Source organism: Trichomycterus rosablanca, chromosome 6, assembly GCF_030014385.1.
Source record: "Trichomycterus rosablanca isolate fTriRos1 chromosome 6, fTriRos1.hap1, whole genome shotgun sequence".
Classification (NCBI taxonomy): Eukaryota; Metazoa; Chordata; class Actinopteri; order Siluriformes; family Trichomycteridae; genus Trichomycterus; species Trichomycterus rosablanca.
This window is the reverse complement of record NC_085993.1, coordinates 37,572,152-37,599,103: the sequence shown is the minus strand read 5'-3', so window position 1 is coordinate 37,599,103 and position 26,952 is coordinate 37,572,152. Positions and strand designations below refer to the sequence as shown.

General features: G+C 39.9%; 1 protein-coding gene across 1 annotated transcript in view; it reads right to left on the bottom strand.

Moving 5' to 3' along the window:
• Positions 1-26,952, bottom strand: part of cacng2a (calcium channel, voltage-dependent, gamma subunit 2a) — a 104,766-nt gene that overhangs the window by 14,502 nt on the left and 63,312 nt on the right. Inside the window, exon 2 of the mRNA XM_062997788.1 lies at positions 11,219-11,302. Within this exon, the coding sequence (XP_062853858.1) occupies positions 11,219-11,302 (84 nt within the window). The remainder of the gene's footprint in view (positions 1-11,218; positions 11,303-26,952) is intronic.

Here is a 26,952-nt window from a genome sequence, read left to right as displayed (position 1 = left end):
AATGATCTGTAATTGTTTAGGAACTGAGGACACCATTGGTTGTAGTTGTGTAGGGGATATTTCAAATTCTTGCTTAACACTTCAGCTGCTTTTAAGGTCTTCATTGATGTTTATTGTAATTTATTATATGTAACACATTTTAAATGGTAGACTGCAGTCTCTTAGCCATACAGTTGAAACACATGCAAAATCTGGCTTAGCATTGCCTTGCAGAAACAAGCAGGGATGTCCCTTAAAAGGTATACTGGCCATATCTTCTTTATCTGGACTGACAGGTACAGGTACCTCCTTTACTGAGATGACATTTACAGAGACCACACCCCCTTCACAGGCAATAATCTGCCCACTACTCCTTTAGAGAGACTAAAGGTAGAGGCCACAAATCCTTCACTAAAACTGACAAATATAGAGGCTGTGTCTTCTTTACTTGAACTAACATGTACAAAGACCATGTATTCTTTGTCAAGACTGACAGGTCCAGAAGCCCCTTCGACTTCACTAAGGTTGACAGACACAAAGGCCACAAGTCTTTCACTGGGACTGACATGTACAGATAAGACACCCCCTACACTGAAACTGACAGGTAGAGATGCTGGGATTGTAGGTACAGAGGCCACACCTCTTACAATAACACTGACACTTACAGGGGCCATGCCACCTTCACTGGGACTGACAGGTTACATTTCCTGTTTTCATTGACGACCAATCCAAGACACAAAAGAGCCCAGACAAACATCTTGAGAACTGCAAGCCTCACTTGCTTCAGTAAAGGTCAATGTACACAATTATCTGGTCTCTATCAGAAAATCCTGAAGTCTGTCCACCCATCAGTTCGTGACCTAAAGCTCAAGTGCAGATGAGTTATGAAGCAGGACAATAATCAGAAGCACACAAGCAAGTCCACCTCTGAATTAGGGCTGGGTGGTATATCGCAAACATCGATATATTCAATATTACGTTTTACACAATACTGTTAAATTGAGTATGCCTAGGATACACAGGTTACCATTTGAGAATGTTAGCACAAAAGCGCTGTGCTGCACACGCTCTTTCACACATGAGCGATAAAAACAATTCAGAGAACGACTCTTTTCAAACGAATTATTCATTGGAATTGAATCAGGAAGCTGTGCTCTTATCTATGGTAAAGATTCATTCGTTTTGCTCACTCTATTTTATTACGGTGTCGTACATAAACAACTCTATAAATCAGTGCGCATGTGTTTCAAGCTGCGTTTGAAATCGCATACTTCCATACTAAAGCAGTATGCAAGAGCGGTTAGTATGTCCGAATATGTAGTATACATTAAAGAGTATGCGAAAAGTACCCGGATGACCTATCAGTGAATCAGTCATGGTTCAGTTATGGTTCGGACCTTGAAAAACAGCTGTATAAACCAATCAAAGCCTCCAAATTCAGATTTTGAGTGGAATCTTAGTTGTTCCTCTAATCCAAAGCAATATATGCTAATTTTTTTGGGATTTCTTCAATGTTTGTGATTAAGGTGAGCTGGTAATGGAAAACTCTCTCTTTATTGGTTGTAGAGGTATAAGTGACAGCTTAGTTAACGAATGACCAGTTTCATCTTTTGGATATGGATATACAAATTGTGGAAATATTCTGGAAACATAAAGGAAAACATTTACAAAAAAGTGAATTATATCCCTAATGGAACAACACACGGATATAGATTTGTCTCAATTTGAAGAAGAGAAGCTCAGGTAAGCAGTGGTTATGATTTTATGATTTATGATGCTGCGTGGTTGATCTGGTTCAGTGGCCTGCTATTGTACTTTAAGTTTACATTATATCGTATCGTATAGTATATTGCTACTTCTCCAAAGCATATCGAGATATGAGTTTTTTAGTCTTTGAATGTCTTAAAAGAAACAAAATTAAGGTAACTAAGTAAGTCAAATTCTTAATGTAAATCTTGTTAAGATACTGTTGCAAGACTTAAAACTGGCAGTTCATGCTTGAAAATCCTCCAGTGTAGCTTAAATAAAATAATTCTGCAAAGAAGAGACTAATAGCAAGTCAGTGCAGTTGGTTTCATAATCCACAAATTCATAGAATCATAAATTGTCCCTATATAAGGATGTCACAAAATTGTATAATATGGTTGGGGTCAGGTAGGTAAGATTAAAGCCAACAGGCACAAAAAAACAACAGTTACACACCAAACAATACACAACAAACTCTAAAAAAAAACTCAACACCTGTGACCCTTATAAAACTGAGGAATTAATAATCCAGTTTGCCAAGAGGAATGAGTCCAAGTCCAAGACAATTAATGCAAATAGGAAGCACCTGACCACAATTTGGACTGCAATAGCAAGAGATCTTTAGTACTTCAATGCATCCATCACTATGGGGAAAATGTATATTGATGGCAATTATATCAATTATATCCATATAAATTCAAATCCACATAGCAAAAAAATCAAGGGGTTTGTATACATTCTGAATCCACTGTATATGTTAAACATAGTTCTGGATGGCACAGTGGTCTATAATCCAGGTTTAAAGGTTATTGGCTCATAGCTGTTCATCAACACAGACATGATTGGCTATGTCTGAGGAGTAGGATAGTTGAAGCTCTGAGAGAAATTGTCGCTCTTTCCAAGGCATTCCCATCTTGCCAGACCCGGACCTGCTGCGGCCCTGACCAGGATGGACCGGTTGAAAGAAATTGAAAAAATAAGTGGTTGAGTACTTGTCTCTCCACACCATAAGGCACTAGATCCTTTCCAACCTCACACATACACCCAGATCCAAAATAAAGCATTCATTAAGGTCTCTGGATGGTTCGCAGTTACCATGGCAACCAGTTCAAAACACATTCATCTCCGTCCTGACACAGTTATTGAACTAATAAATCATCCCTGACAGTCCCTGTTTTTACTGTATTCAATACTGACACCATCTGTTCACCTCATTACATCAGAGTGCAGTGAAAACAACACGAACACGTATGACATCACTTGACCAAATTCAAGTCTGACCTCTAGTAATGACATCAGGTTGTATAACATCATCACTCCTGACATCAGCTGAACCTGAGCTATTATTTACTCTCATACAGAGAAGGCATGAGTGGAACCACACCAAATTCACCGAATGTAGTGCCATATTCCAAACAATGTGCTCATGAAATCATACCATTCCCTGCTAAACAGAGTCTGTTATTTTTTCCAGTGTAGGAAATAGTGAGTATGACACATTTTTTAATATTTTATTCTATATTAGCAGGAGCGCCATCTATATGTATAGATTTTATAAAAACAAATTAAAAAAGGAGCCCAATCTATGTCTATAGATACAAAACAAATACAAAACAAAAAGCAGGAGCACTATCTTTGTCCATAAATTATATATAAAAAACCCCAATAACACAGGAGCACAATTTATGTCTAAAGATTATATAAAAACAAAATAAAAAACAGAAGCACTATCCATGTCAATAGATTACTGTATATAAAAAAACAAAATAAAAACAGTGCCCAACTTTTTTCTACATTGAAATATCAGGACATCTAAGCGAATAAATAAAAACAACTTACTTTAAATGCCTCTAAATCATACAATGACTTGCTAATAATGTCCTTTTTTTTTTTACATTTAATACCAGTTCCATTCTGGTCTGGGGTGTGGCAGGTCTGACGGCACCCAGAAACACATTGTTTGTTAAATTATAACATTCTAATTTTAAATCTAATATTGACTATTTAAGTATTTTAAAATATAGAAGTCTGGTCGCAGTCTCTTTTTTCAGTTCAGAACAGCCAAAAATAATGTGTTCTAATAAAGGTGTTCATTAAACAAGATGGTATACACTGCCTGGCCAAAAAAAAGGTCACCACCTGGATTTAACTAAGCAAATAGGTAAGAGCCTCCCATTGGATAATTACTGCATGGATGATTATGTTTCAGTTATTTAACCCTAACTGATGCAGTGAGTAGCTTCTCATTTGTTAAACAACCATGTGGAAAGACACATCCTGTGGTCGTGGAAAAGATGTTAATCTGTTTCAGAAGGGTCAAATTATTGGCATGTATCAAGCAGAGAAAACATCTAAGGAGATTGCTGAAACTAAAATCGGGTTAAGAACTGTCCAACACATCATCTTCGAGGAAGGAATGTGGTCAGAAAAAAATCTTGAATGATCGTGATCGGTGATCACTTAAACGTTTGGTGAAATCAAATGGTAGAAAAACTACAGTAGAACTCAGGGATATGTTTAACAGTGAAAGTAAGAGCATTTCCACACGCACAATGCGAAGGGAACTCAAGGGATTGGGACTAAACAGCTGTGTAGCCTTAAGAAAACCACTTGTCAGTGAGGCTAACCGGCAAAAACGGCTTCAATTTGCTAGGGAGCATAAAGATTGGACTCTGAAGCAATGGAAGAAGGTCATGTGGTCTGGTGAGTCCAGATTTACCCTGTTCCAGAGTGACGGGCGCATCAGGGTAAGAAGAGAGGCTGCTGAAGTGATGCACCCATCATGCCTAGTGCCTATCAGACAAGCCTGTGGGGGCAGTGCTATGTTCTGGGGTTGCTGCAGTTGGTCAGGTCTAGGTTCAGCAACGTTATGTGCCCAAAGAATGAGGTCAGCTGACTACCTGAATATACTGAACTACCAGGTTATTCCATCAATGGATTATTTCTTCCCTGATGGCACGGGCACGTCCAAGATGACAATGCCAGGATTTATCGGGCTCAAATTGTGAAAGAGTGCTTCATGGAGCATGAGACATCATTTTCACACATGGATTGGCCACCACAGAGTCCAGACCTGAACCCCATTGAGAATCTTTGGGATGTGCTGGAGAAGACTTTGCGCAGTGGTCCAAATCTCCCATCATCAATACAAGATCTTGGGAAAAATTAATGCAACTCTGGACAGAAATAAATGTTGTGACATTGCAGAAGCTTGTGGAAACGATGCCACAGTGAATGTGTGCCGTAATTAAAGCTAACGGCGGTCCAACCAAATATTAGAGTGTGTGACTTTTTTTGGCCAGGCAGTGTATACTATCGATTACTAGTAAAAGGTTTAGCATGGGTTAATGTACGGAAAACTACCAGGGTTCATTTAAGAAAAGAAATCTCAACATGAAATGTCATTTATATTTAGCTTATGTTATTTTTGACAGTATACAGTAGTTTTAATAATCAGAGTGTTCTAGGTTTGCTTTCTTAAAGTTAAACTGACTTAAATAAAAGCTTGTAAGCTCAGGCACTGATACACACACACACACAAAAACACACATACATAAGAACAGACTACTTTGTTGTCTGATCAATACGCCTCATCCAAGCCTATATATCAGGTTCCACAAGTACCATAGCGATATCTTTGCTATTATGATGTCATTGCATGAGTTATGTCATCGTATTTGGGTGATAATATGTCCTAGCACAATGACCTCATAGACATTGTAATGTATCTAACGGCACACTTACACACACATAAACACGCCAATGGATGGCACCTTGGAGTTACAGTGAATTTATTAGGTACAAACCCCATTTCCAGAAAAGTTGGAACATGGAAGAATCTGTGATTTGTTAAAATGTATGATTTAACTGACAAAAGTGGAAAGAAAAGATTTCCAATGTTTTACTGATGAACTTCATTGTGCTTACTCTGCTACTCTGTTTTAAATGGTCTGTGATCTCAGACTGTAGTCTGATATAGATCAGGGTGAGCATATAACACAATAAGGCTTTGTGTGTACTCAGGACTTTGGTAGCTTTAATATTTGCAAAATGTAAGAACAATGGACCTTCCTAGATTTGGCCATCTGTCTCAATTGGTCATCTAGGCAAATAAGTCATGGAGGTAAGAAAGAACCTACTCTAAACGAGCTCCAAAAGCAAAAAACAGACACACCCTTGAAGAAAGCTTCCGCCAATGTGCACATAAAATCATACTGGGGAAATAGTTTAGCTTTCAGTACAACAGTGTCAAGAATGTTTGAGGGCAAGTCTCTGAATGTCCTAATCAAAGCCCAGACGTAAACCCAATTCACTTCACAAATTCTCGCCATCCAGATCTGCCGCATCACCCCACTGCTGCGTTCTCTTCACTGGCATCCTGTAGCTGCACGAATTCAGTTTAAAACACTGATGCTCGTCTACAAAGCAAATGGACCAGTCCCAAGTTACCTTCGAGGTCTAATAAAACCCCACTCTATACCATGTACCTCCAAGCCACTACCCAGAACTCAAGGAAGACAAGCATCAAAGCTCTTCTCTGTACTTGCACCCAGATGGTGGAACAAGCTTCCCTTGTCTGTCCGAAGTCTCTCGCTGTCTTCAAAAGACGATTAAAGACCGCCATCAGCTCTTTACTAAACACTTGAGCTGACATGTACTTACTAATGCTCTTTATTTATTGCATTTAAATAATAATAATAATAAAAAAACTTTGGTTCTAACAGGGTTTTTAGCAGATTTGTATTCCTGGACTGTTGTCTACTTAAACTAGAGTAAGGTAATGTTTACTATGGAAGTCACTCTGGATAAATCGTCTGCTAAATGCCGAAAATGCAAATGTAAATCTGCTTTGAAGAAAGGGATAAACAGCCAAAATCCAGTTGTGCAAAGCTTATAGTGATATATTCAAGAAGTTGTAATTGCTGCCGAAAGGCGCTTTCTACAAAAAATGAATAAAGGGTTATACTTTACGTGTTAATAAGAGATTTTAGTTTTTTATTATTTTTTATTTATTAATTGATGTAATTCTGGGAAATTAGGTGCAAATTAATGGATAAAAATGGCAATAATATATGTTTAAAAAAATCCATACACAATCTGACCAAAAAGTCAAAGGGTCTCAATATTTTTTGAATCCACTAAATGAACCTGTATTTACCACTGTGGCAGTGACACCACTTTGTTTATTTAAATCTGGTAATGACTAAATGGTTTTGCATAGCTAAGATTTAAATTGTACCAATAAGGTTTTTGAATTCTAAGTTTAGTCTTATGGTTCTTAGCATGCTTCAAGAATAATTCTGTTTGTCCTACCATTTGTAGAATGGTTCTAGAATTTTTAGTGGGTTCTAAAATTTTGAGCAATTAAATTGAAAAAACCCACTTTAAATGCCTCTAAGTTTGATATTACACCAAACCAAAAAAAATAAAAATCATGCCATGCTAACTTACATTCAATACACACTCCATCCTGGCTAGAGGCGTGGCAGGTTTGACAGCATCCAAACATACATTGATTGTCAAATTCTAACATTAATTTAAATCTAATATTAAATATTTTCTTAACATTTTAAGAGACAGAAGCCTGATCAGAGTCTCTTCTTTTAATTCACAACATCCAAAAATAATGGGTTCTAAGTTGTTCATTAAACAAGATGATATAATCTATCAGTTACTAGTAAAAGTCCTTGTAAGAGAACCTTGTGAGACATTTTAAACACTGTCATGTAAAAAGGCTTAGCATGGGTTAATACACCGATCAGCCATAACATTAAAACCACCTCCTTGTTTCTACACTCACTGTCCATTTTATCAGCTCCACTTACCATATAGAAGCACTTTGTAGTTCTACAATTACTGACTTTAATCCATCTATTTACCATGTTCTTCAATGGTCAGGACCCCCACAGGACCATCACAGAGCAGGTATTATTTAGGTGGTGGATCATTCTCAGCACTGCAGTTACAATGACATGGTGGTGGTGTGCTAGTGTGTGTTGTGCTGGTATGAGTGGATCAGACACAGCAGCGCTGCTGGAGTTTATAAATACCGTGTCCACACACTGTCCACTCTATTAGACACTCCTACCTAGTTGGTTCACCTTGTAGATGTAAAGTCAGAGACGATCGCTCATCTATTGCTGCTGTTTGTCAGTGGTCACAGGACGATGCCCACGGGGCGCTGTTGGCTGGATATTTTTGGTTGGTGGACTATTCTCAGTCCAGCAGTGACAGTGAGGTGTTTAAAAAACTCCATCAGCATTGATGTGTCTGATCCACTCATACCAGCACAACACAACACCCACTAACACACCACCACCATGTCAGTGTCACTGCAGTGCTGAGAATGATCCACCACCCAAATAATACCTGCTCTGTTGTGGTCCTGGGAGAGTTCTGACCATTGAAGAACAGCATGAAAGGGGACTAACAAAGCATGCAGAGAAACAGATAAACTACAGTCAGTAATTGTAGAACTACAAAGTGCTTCTATATGGTAAGTGGAGCTGATAAAATGGACAGTGAGTGTAGAAACAAGGAGGTGGTTATAATGTTATGTCTGATCGGTGTATACGAAAACCTACAAGGGTTCATATAAGGAAAGAAGTTTTAATAATCAAAGTGTGATAGAAATCTAAAGCTAAACTGCAAAACTGATCTAAATAAGGGTTTGTAGTACTTATTTTTTGTGAGGTTGTAGAATTCTCAATGTGGTTCCCAATTTTTGAGTGTAGCTCTAAAACCTTGGGGTGGTCTGACCTAGTTGTATGAATAATCTTTTACTAAATTAATCTTTAATTTATGACATTTAAGAGATTATTTTATCTAAATCAGCTTTTAATTGCAACTGACAATGCAAGCAACTGAAGGTTAAGAGCTTTGCTCTCTACTTTCACCCTACTGGTCTAGGGTTTCTTGGTATCCAATTTAGGGAATCATGAGGGGGTGCCAATTTATTTTATTCCTTACATTGGCATGCAAGTTCTCTAGATTTTTCAGTGTTTTAATCAAAGCTGTACATTTTGTCTTTTTTCATGCATCTCATTACGTCTTCTTTCTTTCTCTCTCTGTGACCTTGTCTCTCTTCTCATCTTACTCTTCGGGGACGTACACTCGTACATTTTTACTTAATATCTCTCGCCCTCCCTCACCCTTCCTCTCTTTTTGCATTTTTCCCTATCTGTCACATCATGTTTCTCTCTCTCTTTTCCCATGCATGAACTGATCCATGTGTGTGTGTCTAGTATGTGTGTGTGTGTACATGTGAGTGGAGGCTGGGATGGGGGTGAAGAAGAGCTTTGACCTATATAGGCACAAAGTAAAATATTTATAGCAATGACTGGCCTAATTGGGGAGCAGCCGGCCGGCCCTCTCACATTTCTCTGTCCTCCATCCCATGTTCCTGAGTACACTGAGGACGCTTTCCTACCTCTTATTTCTCTAAGGTTTCTTCTTCTTTATTTTGCATATTATTGTATCTATAATTACTTAATAATAATAATACAAACACCATGTCGGAAAAAATGGGGCATTTTGTAAAATGCTTGATACAAGACTCAACAGTCACTGTTGTCTGATTCCTCTTTTCATGATGCATTATTTTCAACTGGAGAAGGATCGGACTGCAGGCCAGCCAGTCAAGCACACACACTCTTTTCTACACATCCATGCTGTTATAGTATGTGCAGAATGAAACCTAGCATTATCTTGCTGAAATTACCATGGACTTCCCAAGAAAAGCTTATAGTTGTCTAAAATCACAATATACACAGATCAGCCATAACATTAAAACCACCTCCATGTTTCTACACTCACTGTCCATGTTATCAGCTCCACTTACCATACAGGAGCACTTTGTAGTTCTACAAATACTGACTGTAGTTTATCTGTTTCTCTGCATGCTTTGTTAGCCCCCTTTCATGCTGTTCTTCAATGGTCAGGACCCCCACAGGACCACAACAGAGTAGGTATTATTTGGGTGGTGGGTCATTTTCAGCACTGCAGTGACAGTGACATGGTGGTGGTGTGTTAGTGTGCGTTGTGCTAGTATGAGTGGGTAAGACACAGCAGTGCTGATGGAGTTTATAAACACCTCACTGTCACTGCTGGACTGAGAATAGTCCACCAACCAAAAACATCCAGCCAACAGCGCCCCGTGGGCAGCATCCTGTGACCACTGATGAAGGTCTAGAAGATGACCAACTCAAACAGCAGCAATAGATGAGCGATTGTCTCTGACTTTACATCTACAAGGTGGACCAACTAGGTAGGAGTGTCTAATAGAGTGGACAGTGAGTGGACATGGTATTTAAAAACTCCAGCAGTGCTGCTGTGTCTGATCCACTCATACCAGCACAACATTGTTGAACATTCAATCCTGACCATTGAAGAACAGGGTGAAAGCAGGCTATAAACGCATGCAGAAAAAATAGATGGACTAAAGTCAGTAATCGTAGAACTACAAAGTGCTTCTATATGGTAAGTGGAGCTGATAAAATGGACAGTGAGTGTAGAAACAAGGAGGTGGTTTTAATGTTATGGCTGATCAGTGTACACCTCTGTATCATTGGTACCTTCAAACATAATATGTGGTGATAGTATCCTTTAGACTGCTCATGATTGGTGGTCTACTCAGACAGCTCTCTTGTCTATGCCGTTGTGAACAAGGACCAGGGAATAAAACAGGCCTTTTTAAGCACTGAAGCCACCATTCATAGGCTAATTAAATTTATGTGAGCACTGACAAGGTTGGGACAGGCCTAATTTCTAGTTAATCACAGGTTAGTCTGATTTTGTCCTTTATTTCAGACTGAACAATAGCTGCCATTAATCGTGTCCTTGCATTGTCTTTCCTTACAAGTTTTATTTTGTTATTTTTCTGTCTTCTGCTTTTGTGTGTGTGTGTATATATACACCGATCAGTCATAACATTAAAACCACCTCCTTGTTTCTACACTCACTGTTCATTTTATCGGCTTTACTTACCATATAGAAGCACTTTGTAGTTGTACAATAACTGACTGTAGTCCATCTGTTTCTCTGCATGCTTTGTTAGCCCCCTTTCATGCGGTTCCTTAATGGTCAGGACTCCACAGAGCAGGTATTATTTAGGTGGTGTAGTATTCTCAGCACTGCAGTGACACTAACACAGCACTGCTTTTATTTCTATCTGGGCTTGGGACCTGCACTGACAGCACACATGTAAGTGCACCTTCCAATAGCTAGGCTGTTTCGGCTGCCCACCCCCCTTGAACATTAGTCAATTAGCAGACGCCCAACTGGCTGATAGCACCACTAAGAATCGAACCCTGGATTCCAAGATCTCAGCAGCAATCTCAGCTTTCATTTAAAAGTAAATATAGTAAATCTCTATTTTTTGGTATTTACTAAGTAAATGTATGAATGTTTCTGGTGGAATAGTATCATAATATTTAAGGTGATCATGCAGTCATATACCAATACAACACACTTAAGTCCTATATGCAAAACTTACGAAGGAAATACTCTCCTGCGTCTGCTTCATAGTCTGCATCCTCAGGAAAGTGATCAATCTGTTTACACAGCCCTTTAAAATTCCCTGCGGAGAGAGAAAATGAGAGTGTAACTTATTCAACGCATTCTCTGAACTGACACAAATGCATTAAGTATTAAAGAGAGGAAATGAAAAAATAACAATCAGTATGATTTTTTAAACATAGTACAGAGATTCCAAGAAAATAAAAATAGACACCTAGTCTAATAAACTAGTCAATTAAGGATCTTTTGTTACATTTATTGTTAGGGGGTTCAGGAAATCAAGCATACAGCCATGCAATCTACATAGACGAACACTGGCAGTAAAATAAATCATGGTGAATAGGCCAGTGACCCTCAAGGTGACACTGTCATATGATGCCAACACATCTAGTCATTTGATTTAGTCAAATGTAACCTCTAGGAGTAAAACCAGCTCAATAGTCAAGCATGGAAAAATGAAGGCTTATGTAAAATGCTATAAAACATAAATCTGTGATTTGTTCATTCTCTTGACTCTTGATTCCTTTAATGTTTTGGCTGACCAATTCTATTAAATTTCGTAAATCAAAGAAAAGAAGAAATACATTTTAAAATTTATAGAAGTGCCACATACTCAAAAAGGACAGACAAAATAAAAGTGAAAATAAAAATTCATCAAATGTTTAAGTTACACAGTGAGCAGGTGAATTCGTAAAAGGAGAGGATATAAAAAGAGGACTAATCAAAGGCCCAGTCTTTGCAATCATAATGGGTCATGGCTCACCACTATGGACCAAACTTAATGATAGAATTGCAAATAATGTAGGTCTTTCACCATCTACCGTACATGATACTGAAAAAATATTCAGGGAATCTGCAGTCCATGTAGGGCAAGACTACATAAGCACAGTCTGCTGCTGCATCAAGAGATGCAAATTGGTAGCCGCTCAGGTGGCGCAGCGGTAAAAGACACGCGCTGCAACCAGAGCTGGATTTCGAAGGAGTGTCGTTTCGAATCCAGCTCTGCCTTCACGGTCGAGGCTGGGCGGCTATGGACAACGATTGGCCTGTTGTCCGGGTGGGGGGCGGGACTTAAGACCGTAAGGGGATGCTCTCTCAGGGACGGGGCGGTTGCGCCCTCTGCTGGCTGGTTGGTGGCGCCTGTATGGAGACGGGAGGGGGTGTGGCGGAGTTGTGTGATCCTCCGTGCACAGTACTCTGCCACGCTACACTCGTCAAGTGTGGGTGATAAGACGGTCGATTGGCTGTGCACGTTTCGGAGGAGGCGTGGAATGGCCTCGTCAGCCCCCAATCAGGAGCAGGAATCCGCACTAATGAGAGGATGATAGATGGGACGAAATTGGACGTGCTAAATTTAAAAAAAAAAAAAAAAAAAAAAAAAAAAGAAATGCAAATTGAAACTCTTTGTATTAATTAAAGAGAAAGCCATTAACACAGTCTGGGCCCAAGCTTATTACAGATCAACCAAAAGACAGTGAAAACATGCTATGGTTATATAAATCCAGTAAATCTAGCTTATTTTCAGAATAAATCCAGCTTAAATTCTCTTAGAGATAGATATATATATACGTATATATATATATGTGAAAGTACCATTTATGTGTATTATGTAATACCGTATATTATGATTTTAGGGAGACATATGCTGCTATCAAAGCTTTTACCCCAGTTCTCAAATGATAAAATGATAATAGTATAGATGATGATTTATCACAGTGATGAACATGCCTCTGTCCCAGTTTTGGAGTGTGCTGCAGGCATCAAATTCTATTTAAATTGACAAAATTGAGAAAAAGTTGATCTGTACAATAAATGGAAATCTGTTTTGGTACATTTATCAGTTAAATAAAGGTTCAAGAGAATTAACAAATCACTGATTCATGTTTTTATTGCGTTTCCATCTGTTTTTAACCGTAAAATTATCAGCCTTCAGTTGAAACTCTCATCTGGAAGCAACATAAGCACAAGAACTCATCATCAGGCTATGTATTGAGATTTAGTTCACCATCTGCAATGCCAAGCAATGACTGGAGTGGTGTAAAGCACCCAACCACTGGACCTTAGAACAGTGTAAACCCATTCTCTAAAATAATGAACAATTCCTTACAGTCTGACCAACAAATTTAGGTTTAGTGGATGCTAGGACAATACTACATTTCTAAATGTACTGTTAAGTGTAAAGTTTAGTGGAAAACACATGTTCTGCAGCTGTTTTTAATGGTTTAGGCCTAGTGGTTAAGGCACTGGACTAGTAATTGAAAGGTCCCTGGTTGCCACTGTTGGGCCCTTGAGCAAGACCCTCAACTCTCAATTGCTTATACAGTCTACTGTCACAGTACTCTAAGTCGTTTTGGATAAAAGCGTCTGCTAAGTGCTAAAAATGTAAATGTAAAGTAAAGTGAAGTGCTACAGCATACAGTGAAATTCCACAGAACTGTGTGCTTTCAGCCTAGTAACAGTATTAGAATCAGTATGGCAATGGCTCTGTGCATAAAGCAATCTAAAAAAAAAAGAAATGGCTTGTTAAAAGTTGGCCAAGCTTAATGTGAAAGACCTTGAGCTAAAAGTTTGCTGAGTTTGGTGTGGAAGACCTTGACCAGCTTTACAGAGCTTTTGCCTAGTGCCCAATTTTAGCCTGAATTGCAACTAGACTCAGTGAGTGCCTGTGATGAGTGCTTATGTAATGTGAATTAGCAACTTGATTTTTTTAGGCTGTGATCACATACTGAGCCTTTGATATTTGATATTTTTCCAAAAATGTTTGATACCACAGATGTTTTGAGCTTTGTTACGTGCAGTCAGAGCCATGCACTTTATTACACCGTCACACTGTTCTAGTCACTGCATCGCCACAGTCCATCTCTCATCAATCATTCGCATTAGTACTGTTGCATAGTACAAGCACCATGATAAATTACTGATAGCATAGTGTTTCTTTTTGATCTTTTGATTTCAAAATGACTATTGTAAAAGACTGAGCTGAGACTGTTCATGTGGCGCAGCAGTAAAACACACTAGCACACCAGAGCTGACATATCGAACTTATCGGTTCGAATCTCATAGTACAAGCAGCATGATTAATTACTAATAGCATAGTGGTCTCTTTTTTGATCTCAAAATGACTATTGTAAAAGACCGAGCTGAAGCTGTTCATGTGGCGCAGCAGTAAAACACACTAGCACACCAGAGCTGACATTTTGAACTCGTCAGTTCGAATCTCAGCTCTGCTACTGGCAAGCTGGGCACCTTCATGAACAATTATTGGCTCATTCGCAGGAAGAATCCAGGAGGAGATTCCTCATAACTGATGCAATTACGACCTCTGCTGGCAAATCAGTAGAGCTTGCACAGAGACGGGGGATAATGTAGTAGTCAGGGTGTGACTCTCCGTACACAAAGCTGATTCACATATGAACTCGCCTTGCGCAGGTGAAAAGATGCAGTCGGCTACTGCACACGTGTTGGAGGGGGCGTGTGTTAGTAACGGCTCTCCTCAATTAGGGTGGAGGTCAAAGTCAGTAGAGTGGAAGCGAAATGCAATCAGGTAATTGGATACGACTAGATTGGGAGGGCACTTCGGGGAAAAAACAGGGCTATCATATGTTTATCAGGTTAGTCAAAATTTATGTTAATTAAAATGTAAATAAAATTATGTACTGTGATTTCAACATCTTTATCTGTGAATTGGAACTTTTATCCTAATGCTCTTGTTGCTAAATTAAAGTGAATTCCTGTAGTTATATTCCCAAATACTGTGGAAAGCTTTCCTAGAGAGGCACAAGCTGTTACAGCACCAGTAAAAACCAACTTTATACTAATGCCTCTGGATTTGAAATGAAATGCTAAACAAGCACAAATAGATGTTCGAGCGTCCACACATTTTACTTAATCCTGTTCAGAGAAAAAAAAAACGTAGTGACTGATTTACACCGCTCTCACTGATACTCTGTGTGTGTGCCTTTTTGATTAGCTCGTTTGCTAATTATGTGCACTCCCAAAGCACTGCTGTTAAACAGACCCTTGTTAATTGCTGAATAAAGGATGAAAGACCAGCGGCTGTCCTTCAAATGTGCACAGGGTATACTCTCTCTCTCTCGCACACACACACACACACACACACTATAATAAATAAAAGGCATAGGTTCAGGATAAAGCATTCTTAGCATTGCTTAATTAAAATGTGTGGTTGTTAAATTGTTCTACAATTTGCAGACCCAAGCATTATTTATGCACTTTATTTAAACAGTATTGTATTCTGTATTGTATGGTTGTAGAGTTCTTAGTGTGATTCTAGAATGTGTGCTTTTTAGTACAGTTCTAGAACACCTAAGTATAGGTTGATACTGTGGTTCTACAATTTGCAGTTCTATGGGCTTTTAGTACTAGAGTTTTTGCAATATCTTGAAAAGAATCTTTGTTTAGATAATGTATTGGAACAATATTAGCACAGCTCTAGGTTAAATTAACTGTATAATTATATGTAAAGTTTATATGCAAGGTTATAATAAAGCTTGTAATGACAGATATATAGATAGACAGATACATAGACAGACACAGATAGATAGATAGGTAGACAGACAGATAGACAGATATATAAATAGACAAGACACAAATAGATAGATAGATAGATAGATAGATAGATAGATAGATAGATAGATAGATAGATAGATAGATAGATAGATATGTAAAGATAGACAGACAGAGAGATAGATAGATAGATAGACAGACAGACAGACAGACAGACAGACAGACAGACAGACAGAGAGAGAGAGAGAGAGAGATAGATAGATAGACATACATACAGACAGTCAGATAGATACACAGATAGACATACAGACAGACATACAGACAGACAGACAGACAGATAGATAGACAGATAGATAGTTATATAGATAGATAGATAGATAGATAGATAGATAGATAGACAGACAGACAGACAGACAGACAGACAGACAGACAGACAGACAGACAGACAGATAGAGAGATAGAGGTTCTTAAATGTGTGGTTGCAGAATTCTAAGCCTGGTTAAAACATGTGATTAGTATTTTAGTATGATCTCAGAATCTGTGATTAAACAATTTTAGCATGGGGTTTACAACAGAATGCATGTGCAGCAACTGTCTTGATTATTCCAAAATGCATGGTTCGTTAGTAATGGTAACTTGAGAATGCTATGTCTGGATTTAGAACTGTTAGTGTTATTCTATAATTTGTGGTTGTACTATCCTTGGTGTGGATTTGAAATATCTGGTGTCATTTTTGTTTGTTTCTTCAAGAAGAAGGTCATAGAGTTAAGTTGGATGTTTGTCTTAAATTGTAGTAGTTTAGGAATTCTTGCCATTGTCTTATCAATTACTATCATCACTAATTTAATGTTGTTGTGACATCATAAAGAAAACTCTATGATACAGTGTATTGACATTATAAACCCATAATGCTATTGTCTGATATGTAATATTCTAGTTGTTCCACAATGCTCTTTGAATGGAAAAACAAGACCACTTTCCCTTACACAAAGTACATTATACCAAACATAATACTATACACATGAATGTACTATCATGAATCTCTCTCTCTCTCTTTCTGAGTGGAAGGGTGTAAGTGATGGTGTGTGAGCTTGCTGTGTGTGTAAGCTATTTCACCGGTGTTGTAGTAGAAGTGCAAAAATAAGTCTGAAATGCAACAAAACAAGCCTGTTCATTTTTCTGTAAAAGATTGTAGCCTTGCTGTCAGTAGGTTGTAGGTTGCTTTCTAGATAATATGGAAAAAGTAAACATGCTGGTTCAAAATGGAATTGTTATCCAAGACACATTAAATCCTGTAATGCCTCCAGTCCGACTTGCACAAAAATGACTCTTTCCAAAGTACCACCCTTCATAAAAGATGGAATATTAGTTTTTTCCCCTTTTTCTCCCTTTTTAGAGCGTCCAATTGCCCGATTCCGTCATGCTTCCTCTCCACCAATGCCGATCCCTGGTCTGATTGAGGAGAACAAAGCTAACCCACGCCCGCTCCGACACTTGGGCAGCATGCCGTATGCATCTTATCACCTACACTTTGACGAGTGCAGTGCAGATCATCACTGTGTATGAAGGGACACACCCTGAGAGCACTCTTTTCTCATCTCTGTGCAGGCGCCATCAATCAGCCAGCAGAGGTCATAATTGCACCAGTCATGAGAGAGAAACCCCATCTGAACAACAGGCCAATCGTTGTTAATGTGGCTGCTCAGCCTAGCCGGCAGGCAGAGCTGACATTTGATACGATGTATTCGAGATCCCAGCTCTGGTACCAGTGTGTGTTTTTACCGCTGCTCCACCTGAGCACCTGCCCAGACGGAATATTAGTAACTGGACTAATATGCTATGGGCAAATTAAAATATGTTTCCATTGAATTGCAAGTTGACATTATTGAAGTCTGTTTTAGCTGACAGGTATATATAATTTCAATTAAGGTATGCGCACAGGGTAACTATTTGGTTTATGCTTCTGATGAACCAATAACATTTAAAGCAAATCCAGGCAAATTTATTGCAGGAGGTGGTGGATCTCCTCGGTCAGGGCAGGGTTCGGTTTTGGTCTAATCTCAATGGATCAAGAGATCACTTTTGATAGGCTTGGACATGCATTTCTTTGGAAGAACCCTAGAGGTTTTTGGTTTTATTCTAGTTTTTATTTCAATAATAAAAGTGTTATGCCAGGTTATACCCAGCTGGCTGTGATTTTAGACAGAAATGCCTGGATTATTGTAATTTCTGGCAATATAACCATTGTTGACCAAGCTTTCAGCCTATGCAAATGCCATTATGATTCTAATCAGTAGTCAAACAGACCTTAATAATCTAGTGCCGATTGTTACAGACTGAGTCTGCTGTAGATATTAAATGGCAAAAGAGTGAAGCACTCACAGTTGGGATATAGGTTACCTGTTTTACCTGCAGGTCTGTTGTGGAAAGTGGAGGTATCAAATACCATCTTGGGGATGAAAATGCACAACAGAATAATTGGACCACTGGACTACTGAAACATACTATTCAATCCTACCTGGCCTTATGTGAAAAAGTAATTGCCCCCATTTGCTGCTTATTCAACCAGTTAACCAAATTCAATTGACAGTTGGGTTCAAATTTACTAGCCACACTCAGGCATGATTACTGCCAGACCTGGTAATTTTAAACATCACTTAAATAGAACCTGTCTGGCAGTGTGAAGAAGGCTAGAATGTCTCAAAAAGCAGCACATGATGCAACATCATCATCATCATCATCATCTGTTCCGCTTATCCATTCACGGTCGCGGTGGCAACAGTGCAAGCAAAGAGTCCCGAGGCATCTCTCTTCTCTGCCACTTCTACCAGCTCCTCTGGTGGGATCCTCAGGCGTTCCTATGCCAGCTGGGAGATGTAATCCCTCCAGCGGGTCCTGGGTCGACCCCGGGGCCTGCGCCCAGTTGGCCGTGCCTGGTATACCTCCAAAAGGGAGGCGTCCAGGAGGCATCCTTATCAGATGCAACATTCTGAAGAGATTCAAATACAGGTGTGAATTAAAGTCATTGAAATCTGCCAGTCTGGAAGGGGTTACAAAACTATTGCTAAGGATCTAAGACTCCAGTGAACCACAGTGAAAGCAATTATTCACAAATAGAGGAAACTCTGAATCGTGGTGAGACTTCCCAGGAGTAACTGCCTTACCAAAATGTAACCAATAACACATCAATAACTCATTCAGGAGGTCACAAAAGAAACCAGATGAACATCTAATGAACTGAAGGTCTCATCTGCCTCCGTTAAGGTCAATGTACATAATTCCACAATAAGAACCCTGGGAAAAATGGCATCTATGGGAGAGTTGCAAGGCACCCACCACTAGCTCAAAGAATATAAAGACTTGCTTTGCATTTGCCAAAAAAAATAATGTAAATGGATTGTCTGGTTTTTAAATTACTGTTCAATGTGGCACAACATGTACAATTAAGTACATTTGTAGAATTAAGAATTAATTTAGCATTTCTTTCCAAGCATCTTCGATTCTTAGGTACACTGTGCATTCACACAGTAAAATGGTTCATGACATTAACATTTGCAGGTGATAATCATGTAGTTGTAAAACCGTCAGGATTATGCCCCACATGTCAAATCGCAGGCATTAAATGTACTGTCATAACTCAGCTCTCTCTCTCTCTGCATTTTTTCTCTCTTTATATGCCTTTTGCCATTCCTCTCACCCCCATCCCCCTCATTTGCATAAAGCCTGAGGTATTGAATCATTTATGACCACGCTGGCAGACCCTCATACCATCCATTAATGTGCAAATCTCACACATACACCAATGAAGCATAACATTATGACCACCTCCTTGTTTTTACACTCACTGTCCATTTTATCAGCTCCACTTACCATATAGAAGCACTTTGTATTTCTACAATGGCTGACTGTAGTCCATCTGTTTCTCTACATATCCTTTTTAGCCTGCTTTCACCCTGTTCTTCAATGGTCAGGACCCCCACAGGACCACCACAGAGCAGGTATTATTTGGGTGGTAGATCATTCTCATTACTGCAATGACACTGACATAGTGCTGGTGTGTTAGTGTGTGTTGTGCTGTATGAGTGGCTTAGACACAGCAGCGCTGATGGAGTTTATAAACACCTCACTGTCACTGCTGGACTGAGAACAGTCCACCAACCAAAAATATATCCAGCCAACAGCGCCCCGTGGGCAGCGTCCTGTGACCACTGATGAAGATCTCGAAGATGACCAACTCAAACAGCAGCAATAGATGAGCGATCGTCTCTGACTTCACATCTACAAGGTGGACCAACTAGGTAGGAGTGTCTAATAGAGTGGACAGTGAGTGGACACGGTATTTAAAAACTCCAGCAGTGCTGCTGTGTCTGATCCACTCATACCAGCACAACACACACTAACACACCACCACCATGTCATTGTCACTGCAGTGCTGAGAATCATCCAGCACCTAAATAATACCTGCCCTGTGGTGGTCCTAAAAAAGTATGTAGAGAAATAAACGGACTACAGTCAGTTATTGTAGAACTACAAAGTGCTTCTATATGGTAAGTGGAGCTGATAAAATGGACAGTGAGTGTAGAAACAGGGAGGTGGTCATAATGTTACGCCTGATCGGTGAATATGGATATGTGCACACAGTCCAACGGAGCTGCAGATAATAAATTGCATAAACATTGCCATCAACAAAAGCTGCATTATTATTATTATTATTATGTACATGTCAAAAAATCTAAATGATTTCTGTTCTTATATGTATCACTACGTACAGTTGCAAGAAAAAGTGACTTTTTTATCATGCACAAAGCTGGAGAAGCTACAAAGCATTTTTTACATCTACAAGAAGATAACCACTGCTGCTCTTTCTATAAGTAAACATTCTGCCAATATTATACCTAGAGAAAACATATGCTAAATTAGGACTAAAATGAACCACTACAAAACAGAATTGCATTAATGATAGAACTAGTATGGTTGTCACACAGCATCAGGATCCTGGGAACCTGTTAACAAGTCAGAGTTGGTCACAACATTCCCAAAATCTTTATTTCTTAGTTCCCTTGGTTTCATTAGTATACCGTAGCCATTCATCAAGAATATGGTTGAGTAAAAGGCTCCTGTAGGTGTCTATAACATGACTAACAGAAGGAACATAAAAAGTCTGCCCTGAGTTTTTCTGATGCTGTCCTATCTGCTTTTTATTTGCATTGTTTCCCAATTTTCCTCTCCATCTAGTCGTATACAATTACCCGATTGCATTATGCTTCCTCAGTACTGATGTTGATCTCCACTGCTGATTGAGGAGTGCAAGACTGACACCCCCCTCCGACATGTGTGCGGTGGCCGACTGCATCTTTTCACCTTCCTGAGGTGAGTTCACACCTTGATCAATGCATTATTCCTCAACTCGGGCGCCATCAATCAGCCAGCAGAGGTCGTAATTGCATCAGTTATGAGGTCCCTCTGTGGCTTCCCACCCTGTATGAACAACAGGCCAATCGTTGTTCATGTAGCCGCCCAGCCTGCCGGATGGCAGAGCTGAGTTTTGAACCGATGAGTTCAAAATGTCAGCTCTGGTGTGCTAGTGTGTTTTACTGCTGTGCCACCTGAGCAGAGTCCTATCTGCGTCCTATCTTAGTTTCCAGACACTTTCAGTTTTTTAGCGGCAATATTATAATAATACAATATTGACCAATGCAACTTTAATGCAGTAATCCAGGTAATTCTCATCTGTCTTAGAAATAAATAAATAGAAAATAAAACACCCTTCAAATTTAGTGCACTTAATTTGTCTTCCGCTGATGAGGGATACCCAATTGCATCCGAGGAGAGCACGTCGCTGTACATACCTCTTCTGACACGTGTACAGCCCTCCTCTTCTCGCCACTGCATTCTGCACAGACATCTCTTATGCCAATCAGGGTCCTTACACAGCATATGAAGACCCACCGACCCACACATAGTCCGGCCCCCACCCTGCAGATACGGTGGCCAATTAGTATCTGCTGCAGGCACTGCCGATTATGCCCGCTAAATGGTGCCCAGCCGAAAGGAGGCAATGTTGAGTTTCAAACCGAGGAGTTCAGAATCTCTGAATTATGATTCAGTTTACAATCAGTTTAACAGAGAAGTACTAATTTAGTCTTTGACCATTAAGTGTATGTAACAAGGCATAATTGACAGTGTGCTTTACATAGACATACAAGTGGCTAAGTGGGTAGCACTGTCACCTCAGAGCAAGAAGGTCCTGGGTTCGATCCCGAGGTGGGGCGGTCCGGGTCCTTTCTGTGTGGACTTTGCATGTTCACCCCGTGTCTGTGTGGGTTTCTTCCGGGTGCTTCGGTTTCCTCCCACAGTCCAAAGACATGCAAGTGAGGTGAATTGGAGACACTAAATTGTCCATGACTGTGTTTGATATAACCTTGTGAACTGATGAATCTTGTGTCATGAGAAACTACCGTTCCTGTCATGAATGTAACCAAAGTGTAAAAACATGATGTTAAAATCCTAATAAACAAACAAACAAACAAACAAACATAGACATACAGTGTATCACAAAAGTGAGTACACCCCTCACATTTCTGCAGATATTTAAGTATATCTTTTCATGGGACAACACTGACAAAATGACACTTTGACACAATGAAAAGTAGTCTGTGTGCAGCTTATATAACAGTGTAAATTTATTCTTCCCTCAAAATAACTCAATATACAGCCATTAATGTCTAAACCACCAGCAACAAAAGTGAGTACACCCCTTAGTGAAAGTTCCTGAAGTGTCAATATTTTGTGTGGCCACCATTATTTCCCAGAACTGCCTTAACTCTCCTGGGCATGGAGTTTACCAGAGCTTCACAGGTTGCCACTGGAATGCTTTTCCACTCCTCCATGACGACATCACGGAGCTGGCGGATATTCGAGACTTTGCGCTCCTCCACCTTCCGCTTGAGGATGCCCCAAAGATGTTCTATTGGGTTTAGGTCTGGAGACATGCTTGGCCAGTCCATCACCTTTACCCTCAGCCTCTTCAATAAAGCAGTGGTCGTCTTAGAGGTGTGTTTGGGGTCATTATCATGCTGGAACACTGCCCTGCGACCCAGTTTCCGGAGGGAGGGGATCATGCTCTGCTTCAGTATTTCACAGTACATATTGGAGTTCATGTGTCCCTCAATGAAATGTAACTCCCCAACACCTGCTGCACTCATGCAGCCCCAGACCATGGCATTCCCACCACCATGCTTGACTGTAGGCATGACACACTTATCTTTGTACTCCTCACCTGATTGCTGCCACACATGCTTGAGACCATCTGAACCAAACAAATTAATCTTGGTCTCATCAGACCATAGGACATGGTTCCAGTAATCCATGTCCTTTGTTGACATGTCTTCAGCAAACTGTTTGCGGGCTTTCTTGTGTAGAGACTTCAGAAGAAGCTTCCTTCTGGGGTGACAGCCATGCAGACCAATTTGATGTAGTGTGCGGCGTATGGTCTGAGCACTGACAGGCTGACCCCCCACCTTTTCAATCTCTGCAGCAATGCTGACAGCACTCCTGCGCCTATCTTTCAAAGACAGCAGTTGGATGTGACGCTGAGCACGTGCACTCAGCTTCTTTGGACGACCAACGCGAGGTCTGTTCTGAGTGGACCCTGCTCTTTTAAAACGCTGGATGATCTTGGCCACTGTGCTTCAGCTCAGTTTCAGGGTGTTGGCAATCTTCTTGTAGCCTTGGCCATCTTCATGTAGCGCAACAATTCGTCTTTTAAGATCCTAGAGAGTTCTTTGCCATGAGGTGCCATGTTGGAACTTTCAGTGACCAGTATGAGAGAGTGTGAGAGCTGTACTACTAAATTGAACACACCTGCTCCCTATGCACACCTGAGACCTAGTAACACTAGGTCACATGACATTTTGGAGGGAAAATGACAAGCAGTGCTCAATTTGGACATTTAGGGGTGTAGTCTCTTAGGGGTGTACTCACTTTTGTTGCCGGTGGTTTAGACATTAATGGCTGTATATTGAGTTATTTTGAGGGAAGAATAAATTTACACTGTTATATAAGCTGCACACAGACTACTTTTCATTGTGTCAAAGTGTCATTTTGTCAGTGTTGTCCCATGAAAAGATATACTTAAATATCTGCAGAAATGTGAGGGGTGTACTCACTTTTGTGATACACTGTACATGGCTTTACAGACTCATAACACGGTTAAAACACTTAAAATTATTAAATGTGAATATTTGGTTATGGGGAGACTATGAAAATGTAACAAAGAGAAAAAATGCTAATTATATTCAAGACAAAAAGAAAAAAAAACATAATTTAAATGAAATTGTATGAATAAATATAGTAAAAAATATAAATAAATTGTCATCATGATCATATTTTAAGTAAAACGCTGTCGTACCAAATAGATCATTTTTGGTTCTATTCATCAGATTTTTATTTTTTTTTCCACTATCTGTTTCACTCTGGTTAGGTTCACAGTAGGTCTAACTCCACTTGAAAACATTAAGCACAAGGCAGAAAAACAACCTGAGTGAGACACCAATCTATTGCAGGGGAAAACTCATTTATTTACTCCCTGTCTTACACCTAGGGGCCAATTACAGCAGCTTATCCAACATCTGGATGTTTTGGGGAGATACCTGGAGGAAATTCACACAGACACAGGAAAAACATGGCAAATGTAGTGACCAGAGGCAACGATTAAACCTCAAAGATTTAAGTCTCAGGACTGTTGTTACAATGCAGCACTCACTCTCTCTGCTGCGCCATCATATCACTAATTATTGTGATACAAATATATCAGCACATACACCGATCAGCCATAACATTAAAACCACCTCCTTGTTTTTACACTCACTGTCCATTTTATCAGCTCCACTTACCATATAGGAGCACTTTGTAGTTCTACAATTACTGACTGTAGTCCATCTATTTCTCTACATACTGTTTTAACCTGCTTTCACCCTGTTCTTCAATGGTCAGGACCGCCACAGGACCACTACAGAGCAGATATTATTTAGGTGATGGATCATTCTCAGCACTGCAGTGACAATGACATGGTGGTGGTGTGTTAGTGTGTGTTGTGCTGGTATGAGTGGATCAGAAACAGCAGCACTGCTGGAGTTTTTAAATACTGTGTCCACTCACTGTCCACTCTATTAGACACTCCTACCTGTTTGGTCCACCTTGTAGATGTAAAGTCAGAGACGATCGCTCATCTATTGCTGCTGTTTGAGTTGGTCATCTTCTAGACCTTCATCAGTGGTCACAGGACGCTGCCCACGGGGCGCTGTTGGCTGGATATTTTTGGTTGGTGGACTATTCTCAGTCCAGCAGTGACAGTGAGGTGTTTAAAAACTCCATCAGCATTGCTGTGTCTTATCCACTCATACCAGCACAACACACACTAACACACCACCACCATGTCAGTGTCACTGCAGTGCTGAGAATCATCCACCACCCAAGTAATACCTGCTCTGTAGTGGTCCTGGGAGAGTCCTGACCATTGAAGAACAGCAGGAAAGGGGGCTAACAAAGCATTCAGAGAAACAGATGGACTACATTCAGTAATTGTAGAACTACAAAGTGCTTCTGTATGGTAAGTGGAGCTGATAAAATGGACAGTGAGTGTAGAAACAAGAAGGTGGTCATAATGTTATGGCTGATCGGTGTATTTTTCAATAAATGTTAGGTATGTACTGTGATTGAACCTTAAAGGTACAGTAGTTTTAATACTGAAGGTGGGTTGGCGCAGCTATAAAACACGCCAGCCCACTCCTGCTCTTAAGTTCTTGAGTTTGATTCGTAGCTATGCTATCAGCCGGCCAGGTGCCTACACAGACATAATCGTGTCTGAGGGAGGGCTCAAGTGATTCCTCAATGATGCTGCAACTGTAACGTCTTTTGGAAAACCAATGGTGCCTGTTTAGAGACGGGGAATGGAAATCAGTGTGTGACTCTCCGTATGCAATACTGATCTCTGTTTAAACTCGCCTCATGCAGGTGAAGAGAAGTGGTTGGCCACTACACGTATATTAGAGAGGGAATGTGTTAGGTACGGCCCTCATCGGTCAGAGTAGCGGTCTGCAGCTGTAGAGGATACTACCTGAAACCATAAAGAACTGATAAAGGCAGGTAACTTCAGGTTAGTGCTGTGTTTAGCATGTTCTCTTATGTCAGTGTGTTTTTTTTTAAAGGTATTTCACTTTCCTCCAACCTTCCATAACATGCAGTAGGTGAACTGGCTGCTCTGAAAAGCTTATTGTATTAGAGAGTGAATGATTCCCTGAAACAGACTGACACCCCGACCGGTTTTGCTCTCTGTACCCGGGTGGCGCCCAACCCAGAGTGAAACGGACCAGAATAAAGTTGTTAGTAAAAATGAACAAATGAACAGATGAATAAAAAAGCGATGTGATATCTGTGAATGCCTTTCATATGGGTCATTGTCTAACGAGCACTTGAATTAAAGTACCTTATTTGAGGATTCAATGAGCCAGAATAGTGGTCATTAAAGTCTGAAGGTGTTTCATTTCACTTTATTTCTCCGGTGCTCCATGTTCCGAATAGGAAGATCTGACCTTGAGGTATTGTGCAAGATTTTAAGTGCACCGCTACCCCAGATCACACGCCAAACTGAGGTATTGAAAGATTAGGGAAGTACAAGGGACTGGACTGACGTTAACCCATCCCAAGTATCATGAATCTGTATAAAAAGAGGGTCTTTATTTTGAAAACATTAGCAGCACTGGTCGACAGTTGTCTTTAGACTGGCAGTCTAGTTGGTATAAAACCCCTCAGAAGGGCCACGCTACTCATCCACCTTGTGTGCCTGAAGGAAACCTATGCAGACATGGACAGACCACAACCCTGGTGTTGTCTAGAACCCACACTTTAGAATGGTTACCCCTCCTCTTCATGGCTAACATTGTATGCGGTGTGAACTGTCTGTCATTTTCAAACACATATACATGAATCATTGATTCATTAGCACCTCAATTATATTGACTATTTAAAGTAAGGCAATCTACCCTCTGCATGTTTGTAGGAAATGAAAGCAAATAAAAGTAAACAAATATTGACATGAAGAGACCATTCAAGACTACTCACAAACAGTATCAAGAGGAATTAATCAAACCCAGGTCTTTGAGACATGTGTTGCTGTTCCAATTC